The following is a 22,682-nucleotide window of genomic DNA, read 5'->3' as shown; positions in this document are numbered from 1 at the left end:
TTATATTAGATATTGGGAAGGAATTTTTTTACTGTGAAGGTGGCGAGGCACTGGCGCAGGTTACCCGGAGAAGTCGTGGATGACTGGAGGTATTCAAGGCTGGGTTGGATGGGGCTTTGAGCAACTGATCCAGTAAAAGGTGTCCCTGCACGTGGCGGGGAGGGTGGCGAGTTGGAACTGGATGATCTTTGAGGTCCCTTCCTACCTATACCATTCTATGACTTGAGGAGCCCTACAGTCTGCAAATCATAATCCTCTCCCTTCCACGGAGAATGCTGTTCTGCGTGGCTGCAAGGGTAAGGTTACACTGAAGTGGAGGAAATATTTCTCTAAGTCTTGGTGTGAAGAGCAGTTCAAAGGGAAGGTGGTGGGAGTTTAGTCAGGACCAATGTAAGGCAAGAGTTCTGTCTTTCAGTGCTAAAGTTTACAGTTGACAGAAACCAGATATTTGTCTGAGTCTTGTGCCTTAAATGACTGAAAGCCACAGAGCATCAGAAAAATATAACTGAAAGGAAAATAAATCATCAGCACAGGAAGGCTGTACCTGCTAAATGAAAAAACTACAGTAGCAGTAAGCAAAAGATTAAACTGTAGGAAGGTGATCTTAGCATCACAGGGGTTGAGAGGAAAGACTTTCCTACAGAAGGAGATGAGAATTGTTTTACTTTAGTTTGCATAATTCAAGACGGATGAATTGATACAGCAGGAAAAATTCTCATTTCACATCAAAGGAAATGAATCCTCTTCATTTGGGGGTTGTTGGCACCTTTCCTCTCCTCTCACAGAGAGGTAGAACAGGCAAGATAAGGGGATCCCTACAGAAACATTAAATAAATAAAATGTCTTGCTTCTGCTTGATTCAGTTGATATCAAGCAATATCTCATTTCAAACTGTCTCATCAAAGGATTAGTTGCAAAGATTTGCCATTCTAATTTCCTTGTGGAAAACAATTCTTTCTTCTGACTAACCACATCCTGTGTAGCAACAGAAAAAAATAATACTAATATGTCAGATTGTGATGTGGCCATTTGCCGTTGCCCAGGATGTTCCTGGTACAGCTGCTGCCATCGTGTTTGTCACAGGGTACGTGACCCTGGTACAGCACTAACGTGGCACTGATTTAATTTGTTCTGTGTAATGGGTTGTAATTGAATCTACGGGTTAAATTTAACCAGTGTCCATTACTAAAGCCGCCGTTTGCAGTTTCTCATTTTTTTAAACCAAGCCTAAATGATCTTATTTGTTTAGACTATCAAGATGCTTCTGTGCAAAAGCAGCTCCTGCCAGTGAGTGGTGTTGGGAAGTGGCTGGGGGTTATATTCAGCTTATGCCTGCCAGGAGGAGTCCCAGGAGTCCCATGTGCTCCAGTGTTTTCTTCACACTGCCAGCTCTGTTATGTTGGATGTTTTTTAAAAAAAAAGAGCCCTTTTCACCTGGACGCATCCTTGCTGGTCTTCCAAGAGGCTGCCCGGTGCAGTGACTGCAGCACCCCTGCCTGCCTGGGGCAGAGTGCAAGTCCTACAGTGCATTGGAGAAGGAGGGAAAATGCCGAGCTCTAGGCAGAGAAAAAGCAAGGAGCTGTAGGCAGGAGGAATTCAAGGGTCAAGGGAAACTCAGAGTGAAAACCAGCTTCCTTTGGCTGCAGGGTTCACCCAAAGGATGTAACGCGTTGTGCAAAGGAGGCAGGCGGTGCATCCTCCAGCTCCAGGCAGATGCTACACTGAACTGACGTACCCAGCAAGATAACACGTATGTCAGATCAGATGTGTGAGTATGTGTCATCCCTGCGATTGTTCCTTCCAACGAAAAGTGCTGCAGAAATCTGGAGTGCTTTGCACATGCCTGAATCCAGCCTGCAGTCCCCAGCACGTGTTGGTGCAGGGGGCAGGGAAGTCCTTGCTCCTTCCTCATCACCAGGCGGGATCCATGCATCAGGCAACATTTCCAGACTACCAGTTTTTGACCTCTTAGTGAAGAGTTAGGTGATAGTTTTATCTATCTCTGGTTCTGCTGCAGTGCCCGATCACAATTTAGTTTTAAAACCATTCCCATTTTAAGCCTCTTGGCTTGATATTTGCTCAGTATGGGATGACATCTGCCTTTAAGTTGCACCCTCTCAGAGCTGGCTGCCTTTCCTCTTGACAAACTATCAGGATTTGAAAAATGAGCATGGCAGGGAGAAAAGGAGGGAGGAAAAAAAACTTTTCACTTGAAATTTTAGAATATTTTTTCAAGAAGCCCTTGCACAAGCAGTCAGAGCTCCATCAATGCATTAACAACTTGCAGTGGCCTGACTGGATGCAGAATATATGATTATACAGAATTTAATGCCCGCTAAGTCACAAGAAACTCACTGAAAAAAAACCTCAGTCACAAATGTTTCACGTTTACCTTCTTCATACAAATATAGGGAAACGCAACAGTGTGTGCTGAGATCTTACCGAAGCATCACTTTAACTGTAGAAAAATATTTTAACGTTCAGTGTCAAGTGAGACATCATGGTAAGGAAATATTTGCTGTAGGAGAAGCTGTTAACTCCTTCTGTGGCTGTTTGGATAGCACTGGCATGTTTTATTCACTCTGCAGTGGGCCGTATCTGTTGCTAACCTTGCCTGTTAGATTTTGGAGGTAAAAAATAATTTTCCTTTTGATTGCACAGGGCCCCAGTTGTGTTCCTTATCTGCACTGGAGGTGGGAGTCACCCCTCCCAAGGGGCTGCCAGCAGTGAGCTCTTGCTATGTGCCCACTTGTCCCAGTGGCTCCACGGAGCAATCGTTCAGGAGGTTCATACTAGAATCATAGAATCACTTCATTTAGAAAAGACCTTTGAGATCATGAAGTCCAACCATACCTGTCCACTGCTGAACTATATCCCTGAGCACTTCACCTACCTGTCTTTTAAATACCTCCAGAGATGGTGACACAACTGCCTCCCTGGGCAGCTGTTCCAGTGCCTGAGAACCCTTTCAGTGAAGAAATTTTTCCTGATGTCTAATCTGAACTTCCCCTGGTGCAACTCATCCTATTGCTGTCACCTCACTACAACCTCCTTTCAGGCAGTTGTAGACAGCACTGAGGTCTCCCCTCAGCCTCCTTTTCTCCAGGCTAAACAACCCCAGGTTCCCTCAGCCACCTCCCATAAGACTTGTTCTCCAGCCCCTTCACCAGCTTCATTGCCTTTCTCTGGAACACATAAATAAGCCTAAGAGAACACCTTGGATTCCCAGTTCCTAAAGGAACAGGGAGTAGTTTCCCAGGGATTAAATACTAAATAGATATGTGCAATGTGTTTCCGAGCTCTGCAAACCACAGCTGTGACTTTGATTTCATTTCCAACTCCTACCCGATGCATGTGTACAGCGAGGAGCTGGGAGCTCGCCTTAGCGCTTAGAAGTCCAAGGCAGTTTCTCAAATGACTGATTAGTGCTTGAGAGTCAGAAACGTTTTAAAGGAATTAATTGGAGATGGTGACTTAGATTTTAATGAATGCAATTGTACAAAAATCTCACCAGTTTTTAGCGCATCTGCATCTCTCGGAACAGCCTCAGCTGGTTTCCACTTGTGTAACACCACGTACCCCTGTTTTGCGGAATCAAACCCTATGACCCAAAATGACTTATAAAGCAGGTATGTTTATTTCCAGCGCTGGGGTGCAAGGGGGTTCTCCTCCTACCTTGCACACCGTAGAGCTTAACAAGCACCTACTTATAGTGTAAAGACATGCATAGGTATAAGTGCCTACTACGTATTCATACCCTCTCCCCGCTTCGTATTATTATTAGTTCTGGAAAGTTCGCTCCAGTCTTGCGCCTGCGTAGTGCCTCCTGATGGTCATGGGTCGGGGTCTTAGGGATGAAGTAGGAGGTCTTCCTTGGGATGAAGTTCTTTTTGAACTTTGCGCAGACTCAGTCTCCTCTGGCTGTTTTCAAACTCCTGAACCAAATGCAGCAGCTTTCTGCATTCCAATGCCTACTTATCAGTAAACTTCTGCTAGCTGGCTCCTTTGTTTTCAACTTCCAAGGTCTTCAAGGTGAACACCACCAAGCTCTAACGAAGGCTCCCAGCCCCCCTTGTCTGCTTTCGCTCATCACCCCGTGAGGCACTGCTGGTTTGCAATGAGCGCAGGGGTGAGCTGTGACCTGGGACTGCCACCCCAGCACCTCTGTCTCGGTGCCCTGCTTCAGACCTATACCTTTTCAGCTGCTTGCAAGCAGAGATTAACTGACCCAACAGTTTGTTTTGTGTTGAAATTTTAGGGAATCCGGGGTAGATGCTTCCGTGTATGTCTGGAGTGGGAAAATAAAGGAAAGAACCATCATCGTCAGTTTATACCAGTACGCAGCACTCAGACTTCTTTCTTTTTCCATAGCTTCTATACCTCATAAGTACTCCATTTAAAACTTGCACTCTGACAGCTCTGTCTCTATGTGCCTTCAGGTTTGTCTTTGGGAAGTTATAGATTAGCCATGAATAAACACTTACATTCATGTATAAATGTCAGTCATTTTGTTAGTATTCAAATTAATTAGCACAAGAACATAAAATTATTTAGCCAAAAAAAGTGACTGATGTAGCCCTGAAAAGAGAGATTTCATTTTTATAGCGATTACTCGATAATCTCATTCGTACAGTGCATAAAGATACTTACACTTAAGAAGATGAGATCTTTCCTTTGCATCTGGAGTCCTGTGAATAATCACATTAAGCAGAAAGACATTTGGTTCTTTACGTTATGTCGCAGACCAAAGTGCGTTAAGTCACTTCTAGTCTGCTCTTTGGCAATGTCTTTGGTTAAACAAGTTTTATTTCCTCCCCTTTGTTTGGCTTTCAAGGCAATAGATAGGAAGAGAATGAACAGGCATCTGTAAAAACCAAGACTGAATCTTTTGCCGTTAAAGAATGAAATTATGAATAACCTGAATAATTCTTTGCATTTCCAAGAGCTGTTTCAGCCCGCTGTTGTCCTCTCGCTTTTGAAGCATGAGCCTGGGTGACTTTGCTGTACACGCTGGTGCCTCCCTAAGGGCTCTGCCAGAAGCGAGCTTGCAAGGCCGTACACTGTTGCAAGAAGCGTGTAATTCTTTCAAAGCTTCATTTGGCAGAAAATCTGGGGTGGGACCTTGTTCAAGTCAAAAAAGAGCTAAAATGCCACTGTAGGAAGGCGTTTGCTGCCTGCAGCAACCTGTTGTTGGCCACTTTCCCAGGCTGGGACTGGGGCTATGGCTCTTGCTGGGGTGGTTCTTGAATTTTTAGGTTGGTTGTGACTGTGAAAGCAAATCCTCTGAGCGGTTTGTCCCTGCTGGGGCTGTCCATGTAACCTGTCAGCAGTGCTGCCAGGCTGGACAGGCTCTAGCTGGGCGGGCTTAGAGGCTTTGGTCGGCATTTGGGAGTTGCTCCTTCATATGCTCTCAGTGCACAAGAGGGGTTTTCTCGGATGAAAAGGTTTTGTAGCGCGAGCGTCAGCAGATGGAAATGCTTGCAGGGAGGCACTGGAAGCCCTGCATAGAAGCCAGTTACAAGGCTAGCAGCTGCAGTTCAGCGAGAGAGGAGGCAGTGCATGCGCAGCAGGGATGCCAGGTCAGAGCTGAGGTTTTTGTATGTTTTCAGACCTGACGGCGCAGGGCCATCGTGCTGAGCTTGGGCTGCAGTGGCCAGGAGGGAGAGCAAGGCCAGAGTGTGTGTGGGACCGCATGCGTTACAGTGCTCCAGGGTTGCTGAAGCCACCGACTGGCTCTGCGCAGACAGAAAGTATTCCCTTTCTGAGAAAAAAAAGCAGCTTCTGCAGCTGCTTTCAGCTGGTTGAGACATTGGACTCTGGGGACTCTGAAACTAGTGTCACTTCAGTCTCCTGAGTGCAAGTGACTGCCTCTGCCAAAGACAGGCATCTTGCAAAAGCCAGTAGCTTGATAGCAAGGAAAAGTGTTTCAGTTACCATGAAAAGAAAAGGCATTCACAGTTCGATTCTAAAACATGTAATATATAAAATTGTTCCAAGTAGGCATTTTTGGCAAACTCAGTAATAGCAAGTTTCAACTTGAAAAAGGCAGCAAGAATCTTTTTTTCTATTACACATATTTCAGGCTCTTAAAAATTCCCTCCTTGGGTATTCAACATATTTTAAATCTTGTTTTCTGCTTTCTCCTACACATTCCGATTTTGCCTTCTTCCCAAAGGCACCTGTAGGCAGACCGAAGTATCTCAGCTGAGATCTGAGAAAGAAACTTTGCAATTAGGAGTATAGCGGAACCATACAAGAGTATACACACTGAAGAGATCTGTAGACACTGTTTCAAGAGAGCAACTACAAAAATTACTTTGTTCTAAAGGAAACAAAAAAATCACCCATGCTATGGGGATATTAAACATTCAGTTGCAAGATTTGTTTTAGTGTGCAGACACTCTGGGTTTAATTACCAGGGAGAAATTCCCCGGATAGCCACAGAACAGCTTAGCTTGAAATTCACTTTTATTTTCAGCATGTCATTATCTTGTAACTCTGTTCCACCCAGAGCTGTGAAAATGTTCAGCCAGAAATCCAAACCCACTTGAAAACAAGAGAAGTTCAAGTTCCAGCCAAAGCTGAAGGTTAACAAAGATTCAAAATAAATAGGAAGATGCAAGTTTGCTGTAGCTGTACGTTTTGCTCCTTGCGCAGTGCAGAGCAGACGGAGCAAATCCTCCTCCAAGAGTCAGACTCTGTCCATGCAGCCTTGGTGAGCACACCTGCTGAAAAACCTTGTCTTTCATTAGTCTTTCTATCCTGTCTTCTTGAGAAGTGGGACCAGTAACATGTTTCTGGGAATTGTGTTGTCCTCTGGCTGTGGAGGGGTTTGGGTGGGTTCTTCTGAGAATCCCACTGTGCAATTTTCCCCTTTTGGCTTGATGCATTTCTTGCATCCAACCAGACTTCACAGTTTTGGGGAGTTGCTGTAAAAATGGGCTGATTGCAACCCTGAGGAGCAGAGGCTCTTTCCCCAAGGCTCTGACCTGCTCTCAAATCAGGGCATTCACAGCAGAGAGGGTAGGATGGGGCACAGTTAGGACACCCTGATGCAGGGGAGCAGAGGAAGCCAGCAGAAGGCTGGAGTGAGATAGAGAAAACAAGACCTGAGAAATAATGTGAAATACTTAGTCCCTTTAGGACCAACCCTTCAACTGCACGGTGCTCCTGGATGTTCCCAGCAGTACTTTATAGCCCAAGACATGAGCTACTAGCAGTTAGAGCGAGGAACTCCTCCAAATTGTGACCATTTATGCCACAAGTTGTGCAAGTGCCTCCCCGACATGGGGTCAGGCTCTGCGAGCTCAACAGCGGTCTGAACCCCGGCTACTGTCACCTGCTTGAAGAACTTTGCTCACTTTAGAAACTTCCTTCTTTTTAACAAGTTTCAATGCCTACATTTTATTAGTTTTGGTCTATTTGTCTCTGTTTGATTCAAATTTCAACCTGCTGTTATGCATTTATTTTATTGTTATTGCAAATGCACTTACTGCAGAGCTTGGTTTAGCTTGCAAAGCCTGATAGTGTGGCAGCACTGAGAGAGAATTCCTTGTCATTTAAAAGATATGTTCCCCAAAATTCTGATGTGTCCAGGTCTATTGTATCAATCAGAACCTGTATGAGGGCTTGACGTCCACGTGGGTAACACATCAAGCCTCTTAGCAAATAAAGACCATATCCCATCATAATCCACAGCTCAGGTGTTTCTACCAGCTGGAATTTTTAGGAAAAGTTTGCAATTGAACTGTTCCTTCTAGGAGTCTTTTTTACTGCTAGGACATATAAAATACAATTATTTCTTTTGCTGGAAATATCCCTGAGAAGAAAAATTACTCTGGGCTATGTGCCTCTGCCTGCCCGGCATCTCTTTGGGTTTTTAAGATAGTTGTCAGCTCCTGGGCTTCACGCTCTTCACAAGAGCCCATTTGGGCAGCATGAAGGGAAGTCAGAAGGACTCAAAGCTCAGCAGCAGACACAGGGCTACAGAAAACAAATTGTGGCACCGTTAAAAGAGAAGGATGTATCTTTTGGGAAAGCATCCAAGCACAGTTAATTTAATCCCATCTGCCTGAGCAGAGAAATCCTTTGTTCATGGCTCATTTATGTGGCTGGTTTATCGACTGGTGCGTCTTCCATCGTGGAAGATGCTCGTGTCCTCAGTGCCTCGGAGAGCTCCTTCCCTAAATGTCAAGTGTGTTGTAGAAGAGAAGAATGTTCCCCAGGGATCGCTTATTTCTTTGGACACCAACCCAAAAAGCTGTGTTCTTAATGAACAGTTTCTTTCCCTTCCACGTACACCTTTATTTTGTAAGGGGGAAGGGGAAGCAGCCCCTTGGGAGGTGGGATATCAAGACGCAGCGATGCAGTTAGTGGTATGTTAGACTTTGGCACCTCTACCATCTGTTGTGGGCTGACAGATGGGATGAAATATGACAGCAGAAAGGCTCTTCTGTTTTAGCAAGACACAAGAAAGCTTGAAAAATCACACCTCCTCCCTCCTTTTCCCCTAAACCCACACAACAACAATGTCACTTGGCCACTTGTCCTGGCTAAGACAAGGAGAAGTTTATGCCTGTTTGTGCTCCTGAGAGTCTTTCGAGGGAAAAGTGAGCAGAGCGGTTCAGAGCAGAACTGCTCAGAGGTGCTGGAGCCTGGAGGGACCATCATCCCTTCTTTCATGTGGTTTGTAATTAGGAGTAAATGCTTTACCGGGACAGGGAGGAGCTGAGAAGTCTTTGTGCTTGGCAAGTTTTGCTGTGTATTTGTTCATTTATGATAATTAGCAACTGCACGGCTCGTGCAGCAGGGACATTTGGCCTTACCTGTAGCTGGTGAGAAAACTCCTCAGCTGGTAGCTGAGGATTAGCCAGTTTCAGGTTCCCCCTGAGACGCTGCCAGGGATGGAAATGCTTCCCGTCAGAAACCTGTCCTGGCTGTCTGTAGGAGCAGCTGGGGCAGGAGCCAGCTCTCGGGAGGTCCCAGCTCCTTTCCACTCAGCTGTGTGTTTTTTCAGTTGATCCCAGTTCACCAGTCAGGTGCCAGGAACTGCCAAGGCACCGCAGCATCCCGGGCACCCGTGGGAATCTGCCCTTGGGGTCACAGTTGGAAATAGCAGCTGAAGGGCTCTGCCCCATTAAGCCCATCGAGTGCTTCTGAAAATTAGCTCTATGGGTGATGATAGTAATCACAGCCTTCCACAAAATAACAAGCTCTTGTTTTTTCTCTCCTCTGTCACTAGCTTTCAGTTTCCTGGTGATTTTTAATTTTTTTTCTTCCCTATGGACACGCCAGTATAATACTTCCTAACTGATTTGTCTTTTAGGATTTCATTGTGACAGTGGTCTTCTCATTCTTGTGGCTAGTGAGCTCATCTGCTTGGGCTAAAGGACTGTCAGATGTAAAGATTGCAACCGACCCAGACGAAGTGCTGTTACTGATGTCTGCCTGCAAACAGCAGTCCAACAAATGCTTGCCTGTTCGCAGCCCTGTTATGTCAAGCCTCAACACTTCGGTTGTAAGTGACTTTGATTACTGCTTTTCACCCTTACCTTGCAAACATTTTCATCTCTTTTACCCATATATTGACCTAAACAGGCTGGTGTAAACCAGTTGACTGGAGGGATTTAATTGGAAGCAGAGTCTCACTGTGGGGAAAGGCAGAGCGTGACCCACCACAGCTGTCTGTGATGGAGCAGTGTCAGGATGAGCACACGGGGTTGGGATGGGGAGAAAGCAGAGTGTCTGTCCAACTGTAGTGCTTGATCTGTCTGCTCTAAACTCCCTTGCTGCAAGACTTTTGAAAAGCTATGTGCTCCTTTAGGAAGACAAGGTTTTGTGCCTTGGATTCCTTTAAAAATCATCGAAAAAACAACATAAAATTAGTTTTCAGATTTTTTTTTTAAAACAAAACAACCCCCCTCCAAGCCACTGACTAGTTAATATCTCTCTTTTTAATTATTTTCTTTTTATTTTATCTTTCCCCTGTTTCTTTAATCTAGATTATGATTTCAAACAAAAAAATTATTTTGGCCTGAAAAAATTCAACCTTGTTTTGGAAACAAAAAGGGAAATGGGCACTTTGTGAGCTACATCTAAGGGAGGTAAATTTGGGAAATTGCTCGAAAGCTAAGAAATTTTACTCCAGGTTTTGGGAGAAACATGGGCTGTGGGAGCAGCTTTACTTCTCCCGGGGCCATGCAAGGTCCATGGCGTTAGGGTGGGCTGTGAGACCACGGCTGCAGGATGACAAGCTCCTCTTCTCCCCACCTAGGTCTTTGGCTTCTTGAACTTTATCCTCTGGGCAGGCAACATCTGGTTTGTGTTTAAGGAGACGGGCTGGCACTCCTCGGGCCAGCGGCATGCTCCAGACACCATGGAGAAGCAGTCCAGTGGCTACAATCAAGGTGGCTATAACCAAGACAGCTACGGGCCGGCTGGTGGCTACAACCAGCAGGGCTCCTATGGCCAGGTGGGTGAATATGGCCAGTCGCAGAGCTATGGCCAGAGCGGCCCAACCTCCTTCTCTAATCAAATTTAGGGTTCATGGAGCACGAGCTCTTGCGTTCCTCATTTGTAGAGAGTTTAAGAAGTCTCAAGTTTCAGTGGCGCCAGATTTTTAAGGGTTATACATAAATTAATACTACAACAAGGTGTTTAATGTTGATTAAAGATCTATGCCTACCTCCTGAGGCAGATGGGAGGTGGCCGGTGGCTGGAGTTGGCCTTTTGTTCCCTGACCTGCCAGGTACAGGGGATGTGCTTATCGTGGGTGGTGACCTGGAGTCAGTGTTGTAGTATGTACTGTAGAGATAACTTTATGGTAGTTTTGTATGTGTTAAGATGGTAGAAGCATTTTGTAGCCTCAAGTCTGTAGTATTTAACACGCATAATATAATTGAATTTCCTTCTGCATTTTGGTGAAAAACGAAAGTGGTTTACTATTATTTTTACAGATTATTCTGTATATCCATGCATGTAACATTGCACCTAAATTTTCAAAACTGCCTGTCTGTGACTCTTCAGAGCATTTGTTTGAGTTATACCTTTTTTTTTGTTTCAGAAGATTTTACTATCATTTTAGTTAACTGAGTCATCCGTAATTTAGTGCATGGATAAACAGTTTCATACTACCAAATATCTGGACTGTGTAAACGGAACTTCTCGACTTCAGCCACTACATTTTGTTACATGTATGTTTAAAAGAAGTATGCATCTTTTATATATTTTGCAGAGTTGAATATATGGCTTACCCGAGTTCTGAATGCTTTGTAACTAAACCGTTTTTCCTTGAAATGGCATTCAGTAGTATATATGGTACCCGACCAATGTTTATTCCATTTAACTCAGCTAAGTATTCATTCTATAAATCACTATTTCTATGGATGTTTTGTGAATCTTTTAATGTGAGCTGTGGAAAATAAGGACCAAGTAACTGTGTTATATGTTTACAAAAGTATTTATTTAACTAAGATAAACAGAGGTGCAGATATCAGTATACAAAACCATGTGAAAATGCCCTGTTGCTTAATACAGCAAAACATGAAAACCGCATGTTTGTTGTGACCTTACAAAGCAGCAATATTCCTTTATACCCTCTCATAACATGGAAACCTTTCCGTCTGTGCTGTGTAAACATTCTTAGATATCCCTCTGTTCTGTCGCTGCTCTGAGCGCTAGCTTGGTGCTACTGGAGAATGTAACTGGATTGACCAAATAACCCAGGCTCAGAGGAACTCATCCTAAAATGGCCAGAGCCAAACTTGTAGCCCGTTTGGATTTCTCCCTGGGAAATTCAGCCCTTCCTCACTACAGCATATGGGAGAGATTAACACAAATGAAAGCCTGATGTACTAATGAAAGCACAATGTACTAATCAAAACTGATCATCTGCATTTCTAAATCAAAGTGTATCAGTATATAATGTTATTGTATGAGCTGTAATGTTGAAAGCATCTTAGCTTAAAACAGCTTAGTCTCTTCTATGATTGTTGTAACCAATTTATGGCTACTCAGTGGATGAATCTATATTGTGATATCTATTTGACCCTAATAAAGTTATTGCATACAATGCATGTTTTCTGAGTATGTTAATATTGAAATGTCGCTGCAAAATAACTAAGACAACTATTGAAGATAAATAACTCTTCCTGTGCATGACCTTATTGGTCATATTCTTCCTGCTTTCCAACACTTTTATGAGGATGCTTTGAAGGTACAGTGGACATGACATATCTACAGACCCTTGTCATTAAGGTCGATATCACAAGTTTAAAACAAAATAAGACCGTGCAATTTAATTCCTGCCTGCTTCTTTTCCTCTCTTTCCCCCATCAGTGGACCAACCCAGTACTGTGCTGACTATTCCAGTCCTGTGGATTGCTGGAAAACCATGTTTGAGCTACAGAGAGGACAAACCTGAATATCTACATGTCCTGGTATTTCAGATGGGAGCAAAATACAATTTTTTGGGTCAATGAAGAATTTTATTTTGGCTTTCATTTCTTTTGTTCCTTCGTTTTGGTTTTTTATTTAACTTTGGAAAAAGTTAGGTATAGGCAAGGAGAAAGTGAGATCTGTGTGTTTGGCAGGGGATGGGGATAGAATGTAGGCTCTTCATGCCCCCTCCCACATAGTCCTACTTCTGGATTTTTTTTCTCTTTCTTTAATAAGAAAAAAAATCTGCTTTTTTTATTATTGGATCAGGAATATTCCAAGTTGGGTCATCTAAGCCTCTCCACTACAAATAGATAAGAGGTTTTTTGTGTCAACTACCTTTCTCTGCATCAGCTTTTCCAGTCAGATCAGCAGGGTCCCATTTCCAGATTTTTCTGTCCCATGCTGGGGGTTCGAGACTTGAGTTTTGTTTACCTTTAGTCCTGCATTTCAAACAAGCTGAAATTCTTGCATCACCATGTGAGCAGAGGAACTGCAGCTTTTACACCCTCTAGAGTTGAGATCCCTGGAGAAAGGGCAGTTTCTAATGCAAAACGGGACAGAATTAAGATTATGATTTATTTTAGGTATTGTTTACCTAACTCCAAATCTAAAATTTTCTTATGAGGGGCAGAGCTGGTGGAAGAATTGACAAAAGCAATGGAAGAGGCACATGTTTTGCTGGAAGACTTTCCTTTTGCTTTCCCCCATTGGCCAGACAATCACAGGTATGTTACCTCCATGCTGCCATGCAGAACAGCTGAGCTGACTGTTATCTTTTAAGGCACTGTAGTCTTCTCTGTGAATTAGGAGGGATGAAAAACGTCTTCATCTATAGCTTCTCAGATTGATGCACTATGGAAGCGGCAAAAATAAAAAAGTTATTCATGTTCTTGCCTTTTTACGTAAGAAAATGTATCTGACTGTTTTGTCCATGTTCCTTTGGATTTGAGTCATCACATCCTTTGGCAATCGTTGAGAAACTGGAAGCTTATTTGAACTGGGAATAGTGACTATATAGCAAAGTGTTGAGCAGTAAGATGGAAAAGACTGTATTTGTTTCCTGTTTTTCTAAGACAAATAGCTAAGTAAACTCGAGCATCCTCTGTGAAACTGCTGCTGGCAGACTGATTGCTTTCCTACTTCATCATTAGTGAGCATCTCTGCCAGTTAGTCAAATAACTAGGTCAGCCGGGGAAAAAAATATGTTCCTTGATCTTCTGTGCTGTCCCTCCTGCTTTCCCATGTGTTTCTCTTTATAGCCCTTTTCTCAGCTACCAGAAACGGGAGCGTATTTTCATTATCAAGCGTAGAACTGTGGAGGAGAGGCAGGTGCCTCTGCAAAGGGGGTGGGATGGGAGCACAGGACTTTCTCTCCAGGTGCCTTAAAAGCCAAGGAAGAGGCACTCTTGCACTGCTTTAGGGTTTCCCCATTGCTCTTGAATGCACTTTGCAAAGGTGCAGCACCATACCCTGTATGGGGAGGTGCTGGAGAGGGCAGGGAATGCAGCTCTGGGTACCCAGTGGCTCTGCAACCTGCTTTGCTCCCTGCGCAGCACATCAAGGAGACAAAGATGAGTTTACATGCAAATACAGCCCACAGGGCTGAGCCCTTACGTGATGGTATATTTTGTCGTGCGATACTTTCTTGATGTCTGGTGAGATCTCCTTCAGTGTAGCCATCAAGCTGCCTATCACTGAGCTTTGGTGTTGGCCAGACTTGGAGGAAGTTTGTGCTCCTGTTGTATCAATTCATATTGCAATTGCCTGCCCTGATTAGGTTAATTATTTCTAATCTGTACATGCTCTCAATTTGAATGAGCAATTCAGGCTCTAGCCCTGAATTATTCTTGGCTGAAGCTCTGATGTACTGATGAAAGCGGCAGGCAAATGCAACGTGCGTTGCCCGTGTCTGTAGTCTGCTCCTGACAATATCTCCAGAGTTTTACGATTAATATTACAGACAGATAAAGAACTACTGAGTTAAAACTGCCACATATTGTTTCACCCTTTTCTGAGAGAGTTCTTCTTATATTATGCCATATCGTGTCATAAGCATTTAGTCCTCTATCTGCTAATTTAAAGCCAGATTTGAGTCAAAATCTTTATATATGTGAATGGATGGGTTATATAGCTTATGCTCTCTCTGACTTAACTACTGTTTTTCAGGATTTCTTTGTATTCCCTCTCTCTACTAAACCTGAGAGCTTTTCCTCCTGGACTTTTCTAACAGCAGCAATAATATGTATTTTAGTATTAATATCTGGTGCTGATTATCCCATCATTTGTCAACGCCATACATCCTTACTATGAAGATCTTAGCATTTTGATATGAAATGTTAATAGTTCAGCTGGGAGGCATCCCATTTGTTGCATTTAGCTACCAGTTTCTTCACTTACATTTTTATTGCTATGTCCTTCTTTAAAAAAAACTTTACATTTCTATGAATATAGCTGCCTCTTAAAAGTCTAAATATCCTATAATAAAACATTTCTCAGAGGAAAGATTATTTGGTAGTAGTATTTTGAAGCATCCTTCCAAAGATGAGTAGCATACCAAAAACGCTGGGCTCATCCCTTATCCATTAGATTGTCAAAGAAGCCGAGGGAGCTGGATGCTTGCACACAGGGGGTCCCTGAAGCCACTGTTCCCTGACATCCTCCACATGAGACACGAGTGTATTTTGGTCAAAATGCTGTATCATGTCTGAAAAAATGCCTGGACGTGAGATGACAATGTTTCGCTGCAGACAGGCCAATTCTAATGGTTTTTCTTCAATAACATTTTACCTCCTTTATCTTAGCAATGGGATTCATAACTATTTTAACCATTTGTGACACCAGAGCTGAATTCTGGGCTGAGCTGAGCTGTCTGTGTGCGGCAGGGGAGATAAACTGAGCCATCCGTGTCCTCAGCCAGGGCCTGTGACACACCGTGACCTGCGCAGCCCCTTCGAGCCTGCCCTGCGGAGCGGTATTTGGTGGTACCCGGAGGAGCACTGGTCACCGGTTCATCATCAGGCACCGGTCTGTGAACGGCACCCAGCCTTGGGTAAAATCAAATTGAGTACAAAGAGATATCTTTTTAAAAAGGTGGTGGCCAAGAGGCAAACGTTCCTGGGACCTGCAGAATGTTGCTGACATCATCCCAGCACAGATGAAAGCAGCAGCGTGCGCCCCAAAAGGGAATGGTGATGGAGAAACAAATGAGTAGGAAACGCTCCCTCTGTTGATTTTATTTATCCTCTGCATTCCTTACCTCCTGGAAAAAGTTCAGGGGTTCAGGTTTTAGGATGCTTAGGAGAGTGTTAGCATGGGTAAACAGCACCGGGTGAAGCAGGAGCCGGTTGGGTTGTGACCAGAGAGCTTCAGCGGCCAGCTGAGTTATTCATGCAAAGCAGACTGCTTGTTAGAGCAGCATAGCTGTCCGTCCCTTGAGCTGATTAAATCCCCCATTCACCTACTCTGGGTTGTGCCTCCTTTTTGCAAGCCACCACGTAGAAGAGGAGAAGGTCCCTCCCCAGTGGGGCTGAGCCTGCTCACCCATGGGGGCACCACGGGTGGTGGCTGGTGTGGAGAGACGGGCCGTGATGGGTGCATTGGACCTGCTGCTTCTGCTGGCTCTCCCCGCGTTGAGTAATTGATTTCAAAGGGATGGAGCAAGACAAAACCAGTATAAGGCTGTGGCAGCCAGTCCTTCTTTGGGCTAAAATGGAGGAGGGGGGCTTCTCAGTCTTGGATCTCTGGAAGAAAATTCATATAACATGTGGGATCAAAACGATCAGGATCTGGTCACGAGGAAATCAAGCTGTTAGCGTCCTGGGTGAAGCTGGCAGCACTTCCACGGCTGCTGGAGGGTTTGCTGAAGAAATGAAGTCAGAGTGGATAAGGGTGTGAATGCAGCTCCTGGTTCAGGTATTCCCGTGTGCCTCTGTCCCTCGGCTGTGCCTGCCTGCTGCCGGCATGCCCATACCTGCCCAGAGTCCCAGGGTCATCGCTAAGGGAGACGGCACACCGTCACACGCAAACGTTTCACAAGGTAAGTCCTCTTGAACTGCAGAAAGTACTTTAAGAAGGATGGGAAAACTCTGAGGAAAATACCAAAAGTGAAGGAGCCTGTGGCTTTTTGCAGTGGCAACTGAGTGAACTGCCTCTAAAGATTTTGCAGTTTGAAGCGCTGGGTTGTGTGTTTTGTGCAGACAATATTGTAAACATGTGAAACGTGCTAAAAAGTGACCGATGAAAGCACCTGGATGTTTCCAACATAAATAGCGCGTATCAAAATAGATGCAGAGCAGATGGCCTGGCTCCCTCATACCTTGCTGACCAGAACACTCAAGCATCGCATACAGCCAAAATCTTGTTCTCTTCAAAGCAAGAGTTGTCCTCATGCTACCCTTTATCTGTCAGGCACTGATGCTCCTGTGTGCGCTAATTAGTATATCCTAGAGGGATAACATGCCCCAGGCTTGCTTGCACTTGTTCCTACCCCAGCAAAGCAAATCACCTGTTAGAGAGCTCAGGCTCTCAAACATCAGTTAGATTAAAAAAACAGTGAGCTGAAATCTGATCTATGGTGGAAAGAGCCAAAACCACGGAGGGCTGGGTTTACCTGCCTGCCTACAGCACTGCCGGTAGCTGATGAACATGGAAAGGAGTCTGTTTCTCACTCTCATTTTTACCTTGGATGCTAAGACCAAACATTACTGCTCTGTGGATTAACCGGGATGTAAGGCTTTTCATGCCTCCTTGTATGGTTCAACAGATGTGAAAGGGAATTATCACTTCAACATGATATCAAGACCTTTTTTTTTAGCTGATGGCAGATTACTAAGCCTGAATTCTTGTTTAATTTTAGTGTGTTAATTGATGGGATAATGAGCATTGATTATATGTGTTTTGGCTGCGTCATTGCAATTACAGGCTCTGTTTTATTCATGAGCCAGTCCTAAAGAATGCACTAGAGATCTAAGACAGCTTAAACCTCTCAGAAAAAGGCTCTGAATTGTTTGAGTAATGACACTCTTAGATGGAAAATTAAAGGTTCTCTTTTCCCATGCTTTTTAAGATAATTAAAATCCAGGAACAGTAAGGTGGTGAACATCCTTATTCATTAGCCTTCAGTAATTTAGCTTCTACTAAATGAGGAAAACATTTTAATTCTCTAGGCCATCTGTTGCAGTCTCCTTTGCGTGTCCTGTTACATAAAGTCTCATCCTGGCTAGTTTTAACATCAGCATTGTATCCTTTCACCGGGAGTGATGAGCTGGATGAGCTAGTTGAAGTCACTACCTATTAACAGACCACCTTGGGATTAAAGCAGCGGCTTGGTCTTTTAGGTTGAAGTTATCCTGTCTAGACACCTCTAGGCACGGGAAAGGAGACTGTGCACAGAGACAGGCAGCGTGACAAGCTGTGTGTTTCCTAATAGCGATATCCATGCCAATAAATAACAAAGTTCATCGGAGCCCTTCCAGTTCTTCTAATGTGCGACTGCTCTGCCATATGGCTCCGTGCTGCTTTTGGAAGCAGGCAGCATCCGTTTGGGTAGAAAATGAAGCAGAGGCTCTATGCTGGATTCTACTTTGCAAGTGATTCTGAGGAGGAACAGCTCTCCTCTTCGCGCTGCACCAGGGGGAAGAAACATGAGAGCAGAAGGGTGCCCACCTAGGATAAATGCTGGGTCAGGAGTTGGGAAACACTTTGTTTCTGACTCTGTCAATGTGAACAAGTCCCTCTATACCTTGGGGCACGTTACATTAGCCCATGCTAGAAAGATTTCCCATTAGAATGGTAATGCGTGTAGCTGAATGGATTCAGTCTTAGTTATTCCTGATGCAAAGTAACATCCCCACAGATCTAAGAGAGTTCAGGCTCCATTAGTTTGGCTCGTTTCTGTCAAATTCTCACATAAAATAAAAGCCACACTACTTACCAAGCCAGCAGTGCCATCTTACAGGGGCTCCTTTCCCCTAACGTATTTAGCTGGCTTCGTCATCACCAGGTAGCGTTTACATTATTGATAGGGCATGGCTGCAAGCAAGCTGCTTTCACAGGGCAGAGCTTGAATTCACCTGTTTGCTATTGCTCGAGTTGCTTAGAGATCACAAACACCTCGGCCACAAGATGTGTGGCTGTAGAGCAAGCGTTCCCAGCACGAAGCAGTACTCGGTCAATCAGCCAGCTCCTGCTTCCACCAAAAAAAGCCCTTCGGCTGCAGGCATGACCAAGCGGTAAGTTGTCACTTTGTTCTTTGCATCTCTGGAATCTGCCCTTTATCTTAAAATTCATTGTCTGGCTGTATCTGTCTCTATCACAAACTCTTCCGCTGTGGGCTGGCTGCTCTGTAATTAGTTTCCAGCTATTTAGCTAAAGTAAGCAGGTTTTAATAGGAAGCAGAGAGGTGTTTCTCAGAGACGTAAGTCCTGCTGGGAATAAAACCCGTATGTCTGGTCCAGACCAGGAGCACTGGTGAGTGGGGCATGACAAACCCCTTTGCACTTCCCTAGAGATGGGCTTAAAACTGAGAAACTTCTCAGAGCTCTTTCATGTTCTGAAGAAATGATTTGAAGGATCGTGCTATGTCTCTCCCTTAAAATCATTTAATAAGCACCTTTGATAATGAGTCCAGGCTATTTGCTTAGGTGAAGAATTGGGAGCTGTGTGTGCTTGTAAGGCCATTATCCTTTCCAGTTTGAAGGAAAACCAGTCTCTCTTGGGAAGTTGCCGGTGGATTAAATGAAACGGAAAAGAGCAAACTCACTCGTGGAGAAAGTATGTATATACCCACAACTGACCAGGTGATAACTGTGCCTCTCTTCTCTCCCACTTCCAGCATACCTATAGCCAAGCAGCTGGCTTCAATAAAAGGTAAGGGGACCCATTCGTTGCCCACTGGGGGTTCAGGTCCTCCAAGGCCACAGCCCAAGTGCAGTAAATCCTGGTGATTTGGCAGAGCTGCCGAAGCCATGCAGAGCTTTGGTTGATGCCAGATGTGAGGGTCTCATGGGTTCCTGAGAAATGTGCTCCTGTGTTGATCCCAGTCTCCTCTTCTGCTTGCCTTTCCCTTAAAAATCACCACGCAGATCATCTGTCATACCTGATGCTGAGGGCTGTGAGTACACAGTCTTTAGGATGTGACTCAGGAGTGGGAGGGGGATGAATCCAGCCAAGTATTGAAGCCAAAATCCCAAATACACTGAAGTGCAGCTCTGATGCTCAGACACAGACATTTATGTTCAGCCAGGCTTCCCAGATGAGCTGCGTTTCCCCTGGTAAAGGATCCTAGGAGGCCAAATGCATCCAAAAGATGACCAGTGTGGCTTGTCCCCATGGCATGGTGGGTCCTTGCTAGGCACTCAGGTTGGGGACAGACCAGACTGAATTTGCACATCACCTTGAGTCCCCACTGCTGCATGCCCCAGGTCCTATCCAAAGCTTCCTTTTGGGGTGTTTTTCCAAGGGATATTGGTGGCCCACTCCAAATAAAATCTAGGCCAGGCCCTCTGTGGGTATAAACAGTTTCAGCCTCATTAACTTTAATGAAACTACACAGACTTCCACCCACTCAGGATGGTTCTGACAGATTCCTTTCAATTATATCTCAAATGCCACTTTTTTTCTGATAAGCTGATAACTTTTTTTTCCACCCTCTAGCTCTAGGAAAAAGCTCAGAGCTTGAAAAAGCTTTTGCTACCGTGGCTTTGGTGTACAACAACGCTGCTGACCCCAAGGGCAAGATCAGCAAAGCTGAGACCAAAACCCTACTGCAAACCCAGTTTGGGAGTTTCATCCAGGTGAGGGGGTTTGGGTGAGCAGCACCAGTTGGGTGCAGGAATGGCCCCACAGGCTCTGTCCCGCACCTGGATGGGCATCAGCCTGTGGGGGAATCCCAAGTGGCTTTGGTAATTTGCCTCAAACACCTTCAGGGAATCAGTTGCTTTCTGTTGAGCCTGTGTCTAACACAGGGCTAAAAGAGAGAGGACAGCAGTGAAGCAGTGGTGATGTGCTTGCTTGTGTTTTTGTTAACCAAGCAGGGCAATGGCAAAAAGAAAAACCAACAAGCAAAACCCCCTCAGATGATGAAAAGGCATTTATGGAGAGAAGAAACCCATTGCACTTAATTAACTGTTCGGTGGTTTGCCAGAGAACTGACCCAGTACGAGGAGAGCCAGCTCTGTGCCGCAGAGCTGCACGCACCGCCGTCACTGGTGGGGCCGCTAGGAGAAAGGCAGCAGAAAGCACCTCACCACCCGTCACCCACCTGCGCTGTTGGTGGCAGCCGGTTGGTTACCAGGAAAAGCAGCTACGTCAGCACTTGTGGCTGTAAACTTCTTGTAGATTTTATTTTCCCTCCCTAAACAAAAAAAAAAAAATGGTTTTATCAAATGGTAAAAATTTATTCAGGACTAGTAAAAAGAGCTCAACTAAATAAATGAGATGTTTAGGAGTAAAAACATTCTTGACGATACTTTCACTTCCAAGAATGACAAAATCACATGCCTGGTTGGAGAATGGGTACTAAATTCAAAAGTAGGCACCTTCTGGGAGAGGACTCACAAATATCAGTAGATAATAAAATTTAGAATCGGGAGATGTTTTGAAGGTTATTAAGCTTAAAAGTATCCTGGAACTCTCTCTCTTTTTTTTTTTTCCATAAGAAAATAGCAATAACTGACTTGATACGTAATTCTAATAAACCCTTCTGTTCTAACAGTAATGTTCAACAGGACAGAAAACAGCAGCTACTGAAGTGATATCTGTAAAAGCAACGGTTTCTGAGACCTTCACAGTATATATTTGAGGACCTGTCTTGAATATTGAGGCTAGGAGGGCTGGTTGCTTCCTCTCCCCAGTTTTATCAAGAAAGAGGGCTCTGGTTTTCCCAGCAGTTACCAGCTACATCATCATCACTGCCAGATTTTTGGTCACTACTAGGTGTCTTTTAAAAGGTGTATTCTGGATTGAGATGGAAACCTTGGGGACTGGTTGTTCTCCTGTCTGATTGCAATAATATTTCTGTTCAAGTTTCTTGCGATACCTTTAGAAAAAGTAATAAGAATGTGGACACAAAAACATGAATGGGAAGATAGAAAAATACATGGATTTTTACACAGGTGCCTTTCTTTCTTTGTTTTATTTTGATGATGCAATAAAAAAGGAACTTCATGTTTAATCTTTTTTTCTTTTTTTTTTTTCTCATTTAAAATAGGGCCAAGAAAACAAACCAAAATACCAGGAAATCATTTCCACCCTGGATGAGGAGTCGGAGAACAAAATTGATTTTGAAGATTTCATGATCTTGTTAGTCAGCCTCACTCTAATGTCTGACCTGCTGCAGGAGATCAAAAATGTGAAAACCACAAAATGATAAGTGCTTCAAAAGGAGAAGTGGCTTGGTGCTTTATAAGGAAAGCAGGAGCAAACTACGCACAGAGATAATGCCGAGTGCCTGGAGACTCTGTACTAGCCCCTTTTAAATGGAATAAAGCCTTGTCCAAACGCGGCTGAACTCAGTCCTCTGGAGAAATGGTCTGTGGAGTGAAATATTGGTGCTCAGGGCTCCGTGCCTGCTATGTATGTGCTGTGGGAGGGAGTGCTGAGTAGCTCCCAGCACCACTTCAGCAGCTGAGTGCCAGGCTTAACGCAAGGGAAAGGCAGCCTGTGCTCTCCCAGACCTCCCCATCATCTCTTTCATCATTATAGGGAGATATGCAGCTCCCTCTTCCTGCAGGGCACGGCCAGTAGGCTCCCCAGGGCTCTCCCAGTTCACCCCAAGGGGCCTCAGCTGACCTCTTCATTGAGGGATGACTATGGAAGGAATTTCAAGACCATGAAACCCAGTCTGGGGGTTTTTATACAGGTGAAGAGGTTTGGGTGAGTGGCATCAGCACCAGCGGGGTGCAGGAATGGCCCCATGGGCTCTGTCCTGCAGCTTAGTGCGAGGATGCAAAGATGGATTGGAAATGCCTCTTTGGCAGAGCTGTGCTGCTGTGACCAAAGGGATGACTTAGTGAAGCACGTCGGTCATCTGAGCCTGTTGTTTCATGAGATTGTGAAGAGGAGGAATTGGATAAGCTAAGGGGTGGTCAAAGAGTGCTGGTGAATAAGGGTGGCCAATAAAGCTTTTGTACTGGAGCTGGGTGATATTCGTGACCCAGCCATGGGCTTGGTTAGGGCCAGAGCCTCAGTATTAAATGCTCATCATCCCAATCTCTGTTTAGATCTCTATATAGGAGGTCCTGGCT

General features: G+C 44.5%; 2 protein-coding genes across 4 annotated transcripts in view; both read left to right on the top strand.

The window, feature by feature from the left end:
- The window catches only part of SYNPR (synaptoporin), a 114,438-nt gene extending 102,368 nt beyond the window's left edge, over window positions 1-12,070 (top strand). For all 3 annotated transcript variants that reach the window (XM_054076991.1, XM_054076992.1, XM_009563094.2), the window contains 2 exons: window positions 9,326-9,517; window positions 10,274-12,070. In XM_054076991.1, the coding sequence (XP_053932966.1) occupies window positions 9,326-9,517; window positions 10,274-10,540 (459 nt within the window). In that variant the 3' untranslated portion in view covers window positions 10,541-12,070. The remainder of the gene's footprint in view (window positions 1-9,325; window positions 9,518-10,273) is intronic.
- Window positions 12,071-12,309: 239 nt separating this feature from the next.
- On the top strand, window positions 12,310-21,805 carry SNTN (sentan, cilia apical structure protein). Its single transcript, XM_009563095.2, has 5 exons — window positions 12,310-13,163; window positions 18,537-18,668; window positions 19,271-19,305; window positions 20,092-20,231; window positions 21,647-21,805. The coding sequence occupies exons 1-5, from the start codon at window positions 13,096-13,098 to the stop codon at window positions 21,803-21,805; spliced, it is 534 nt and encodes a 177-aa protein (XP_009561390.2). The 5' UTR covers window positions 12,310-13,095.
- The last annotated feature ends 877 nt before the right edge of the window (window positions 21,806-22,682 follow it).

This window comes from Cuculus canorus, chromosome 11 (genome assembly GCF_017976375.1).
Source record: "Cuculus canorus isolate bCucCan1 chromosome 11, bCucCan1.pri, whole genome shotgun sequence".
Taxonomy (NCBI): Eukaryota; Metazoa; Chordata; class Aves; order Cuculiformes; family Cuculidae; genus Cuculus; species Cuculus canorus.
This window is presented reverse-complemented; position numbering and strand designations above follow the sequence as displayed.

Bases quoted from the DNA above. Each gene is read 5' to 3' on its own strand.
- SNTN (XM_009563095.2), top strand. From the start codon at position 13,096: ATGGAAGAGGCACATGTTTTGCTGGAAGACTTTCCTTTTGCTTTCCCC. The intron at 13,164-18,536 runs GTATGTTACCTC...CGAGTTGCTTAG, and splicing joins CATTGGCCAGACAATCACAG to AGATCACAAACACCTCGGCC. The intron at 20,232-21,646 runs GTGAGGGGGTTT...CATTTAAAATAG, and splicing joins AGTTTGGGAGTTTCATCCAG to GGCCAAGAAAACAAACCAAA.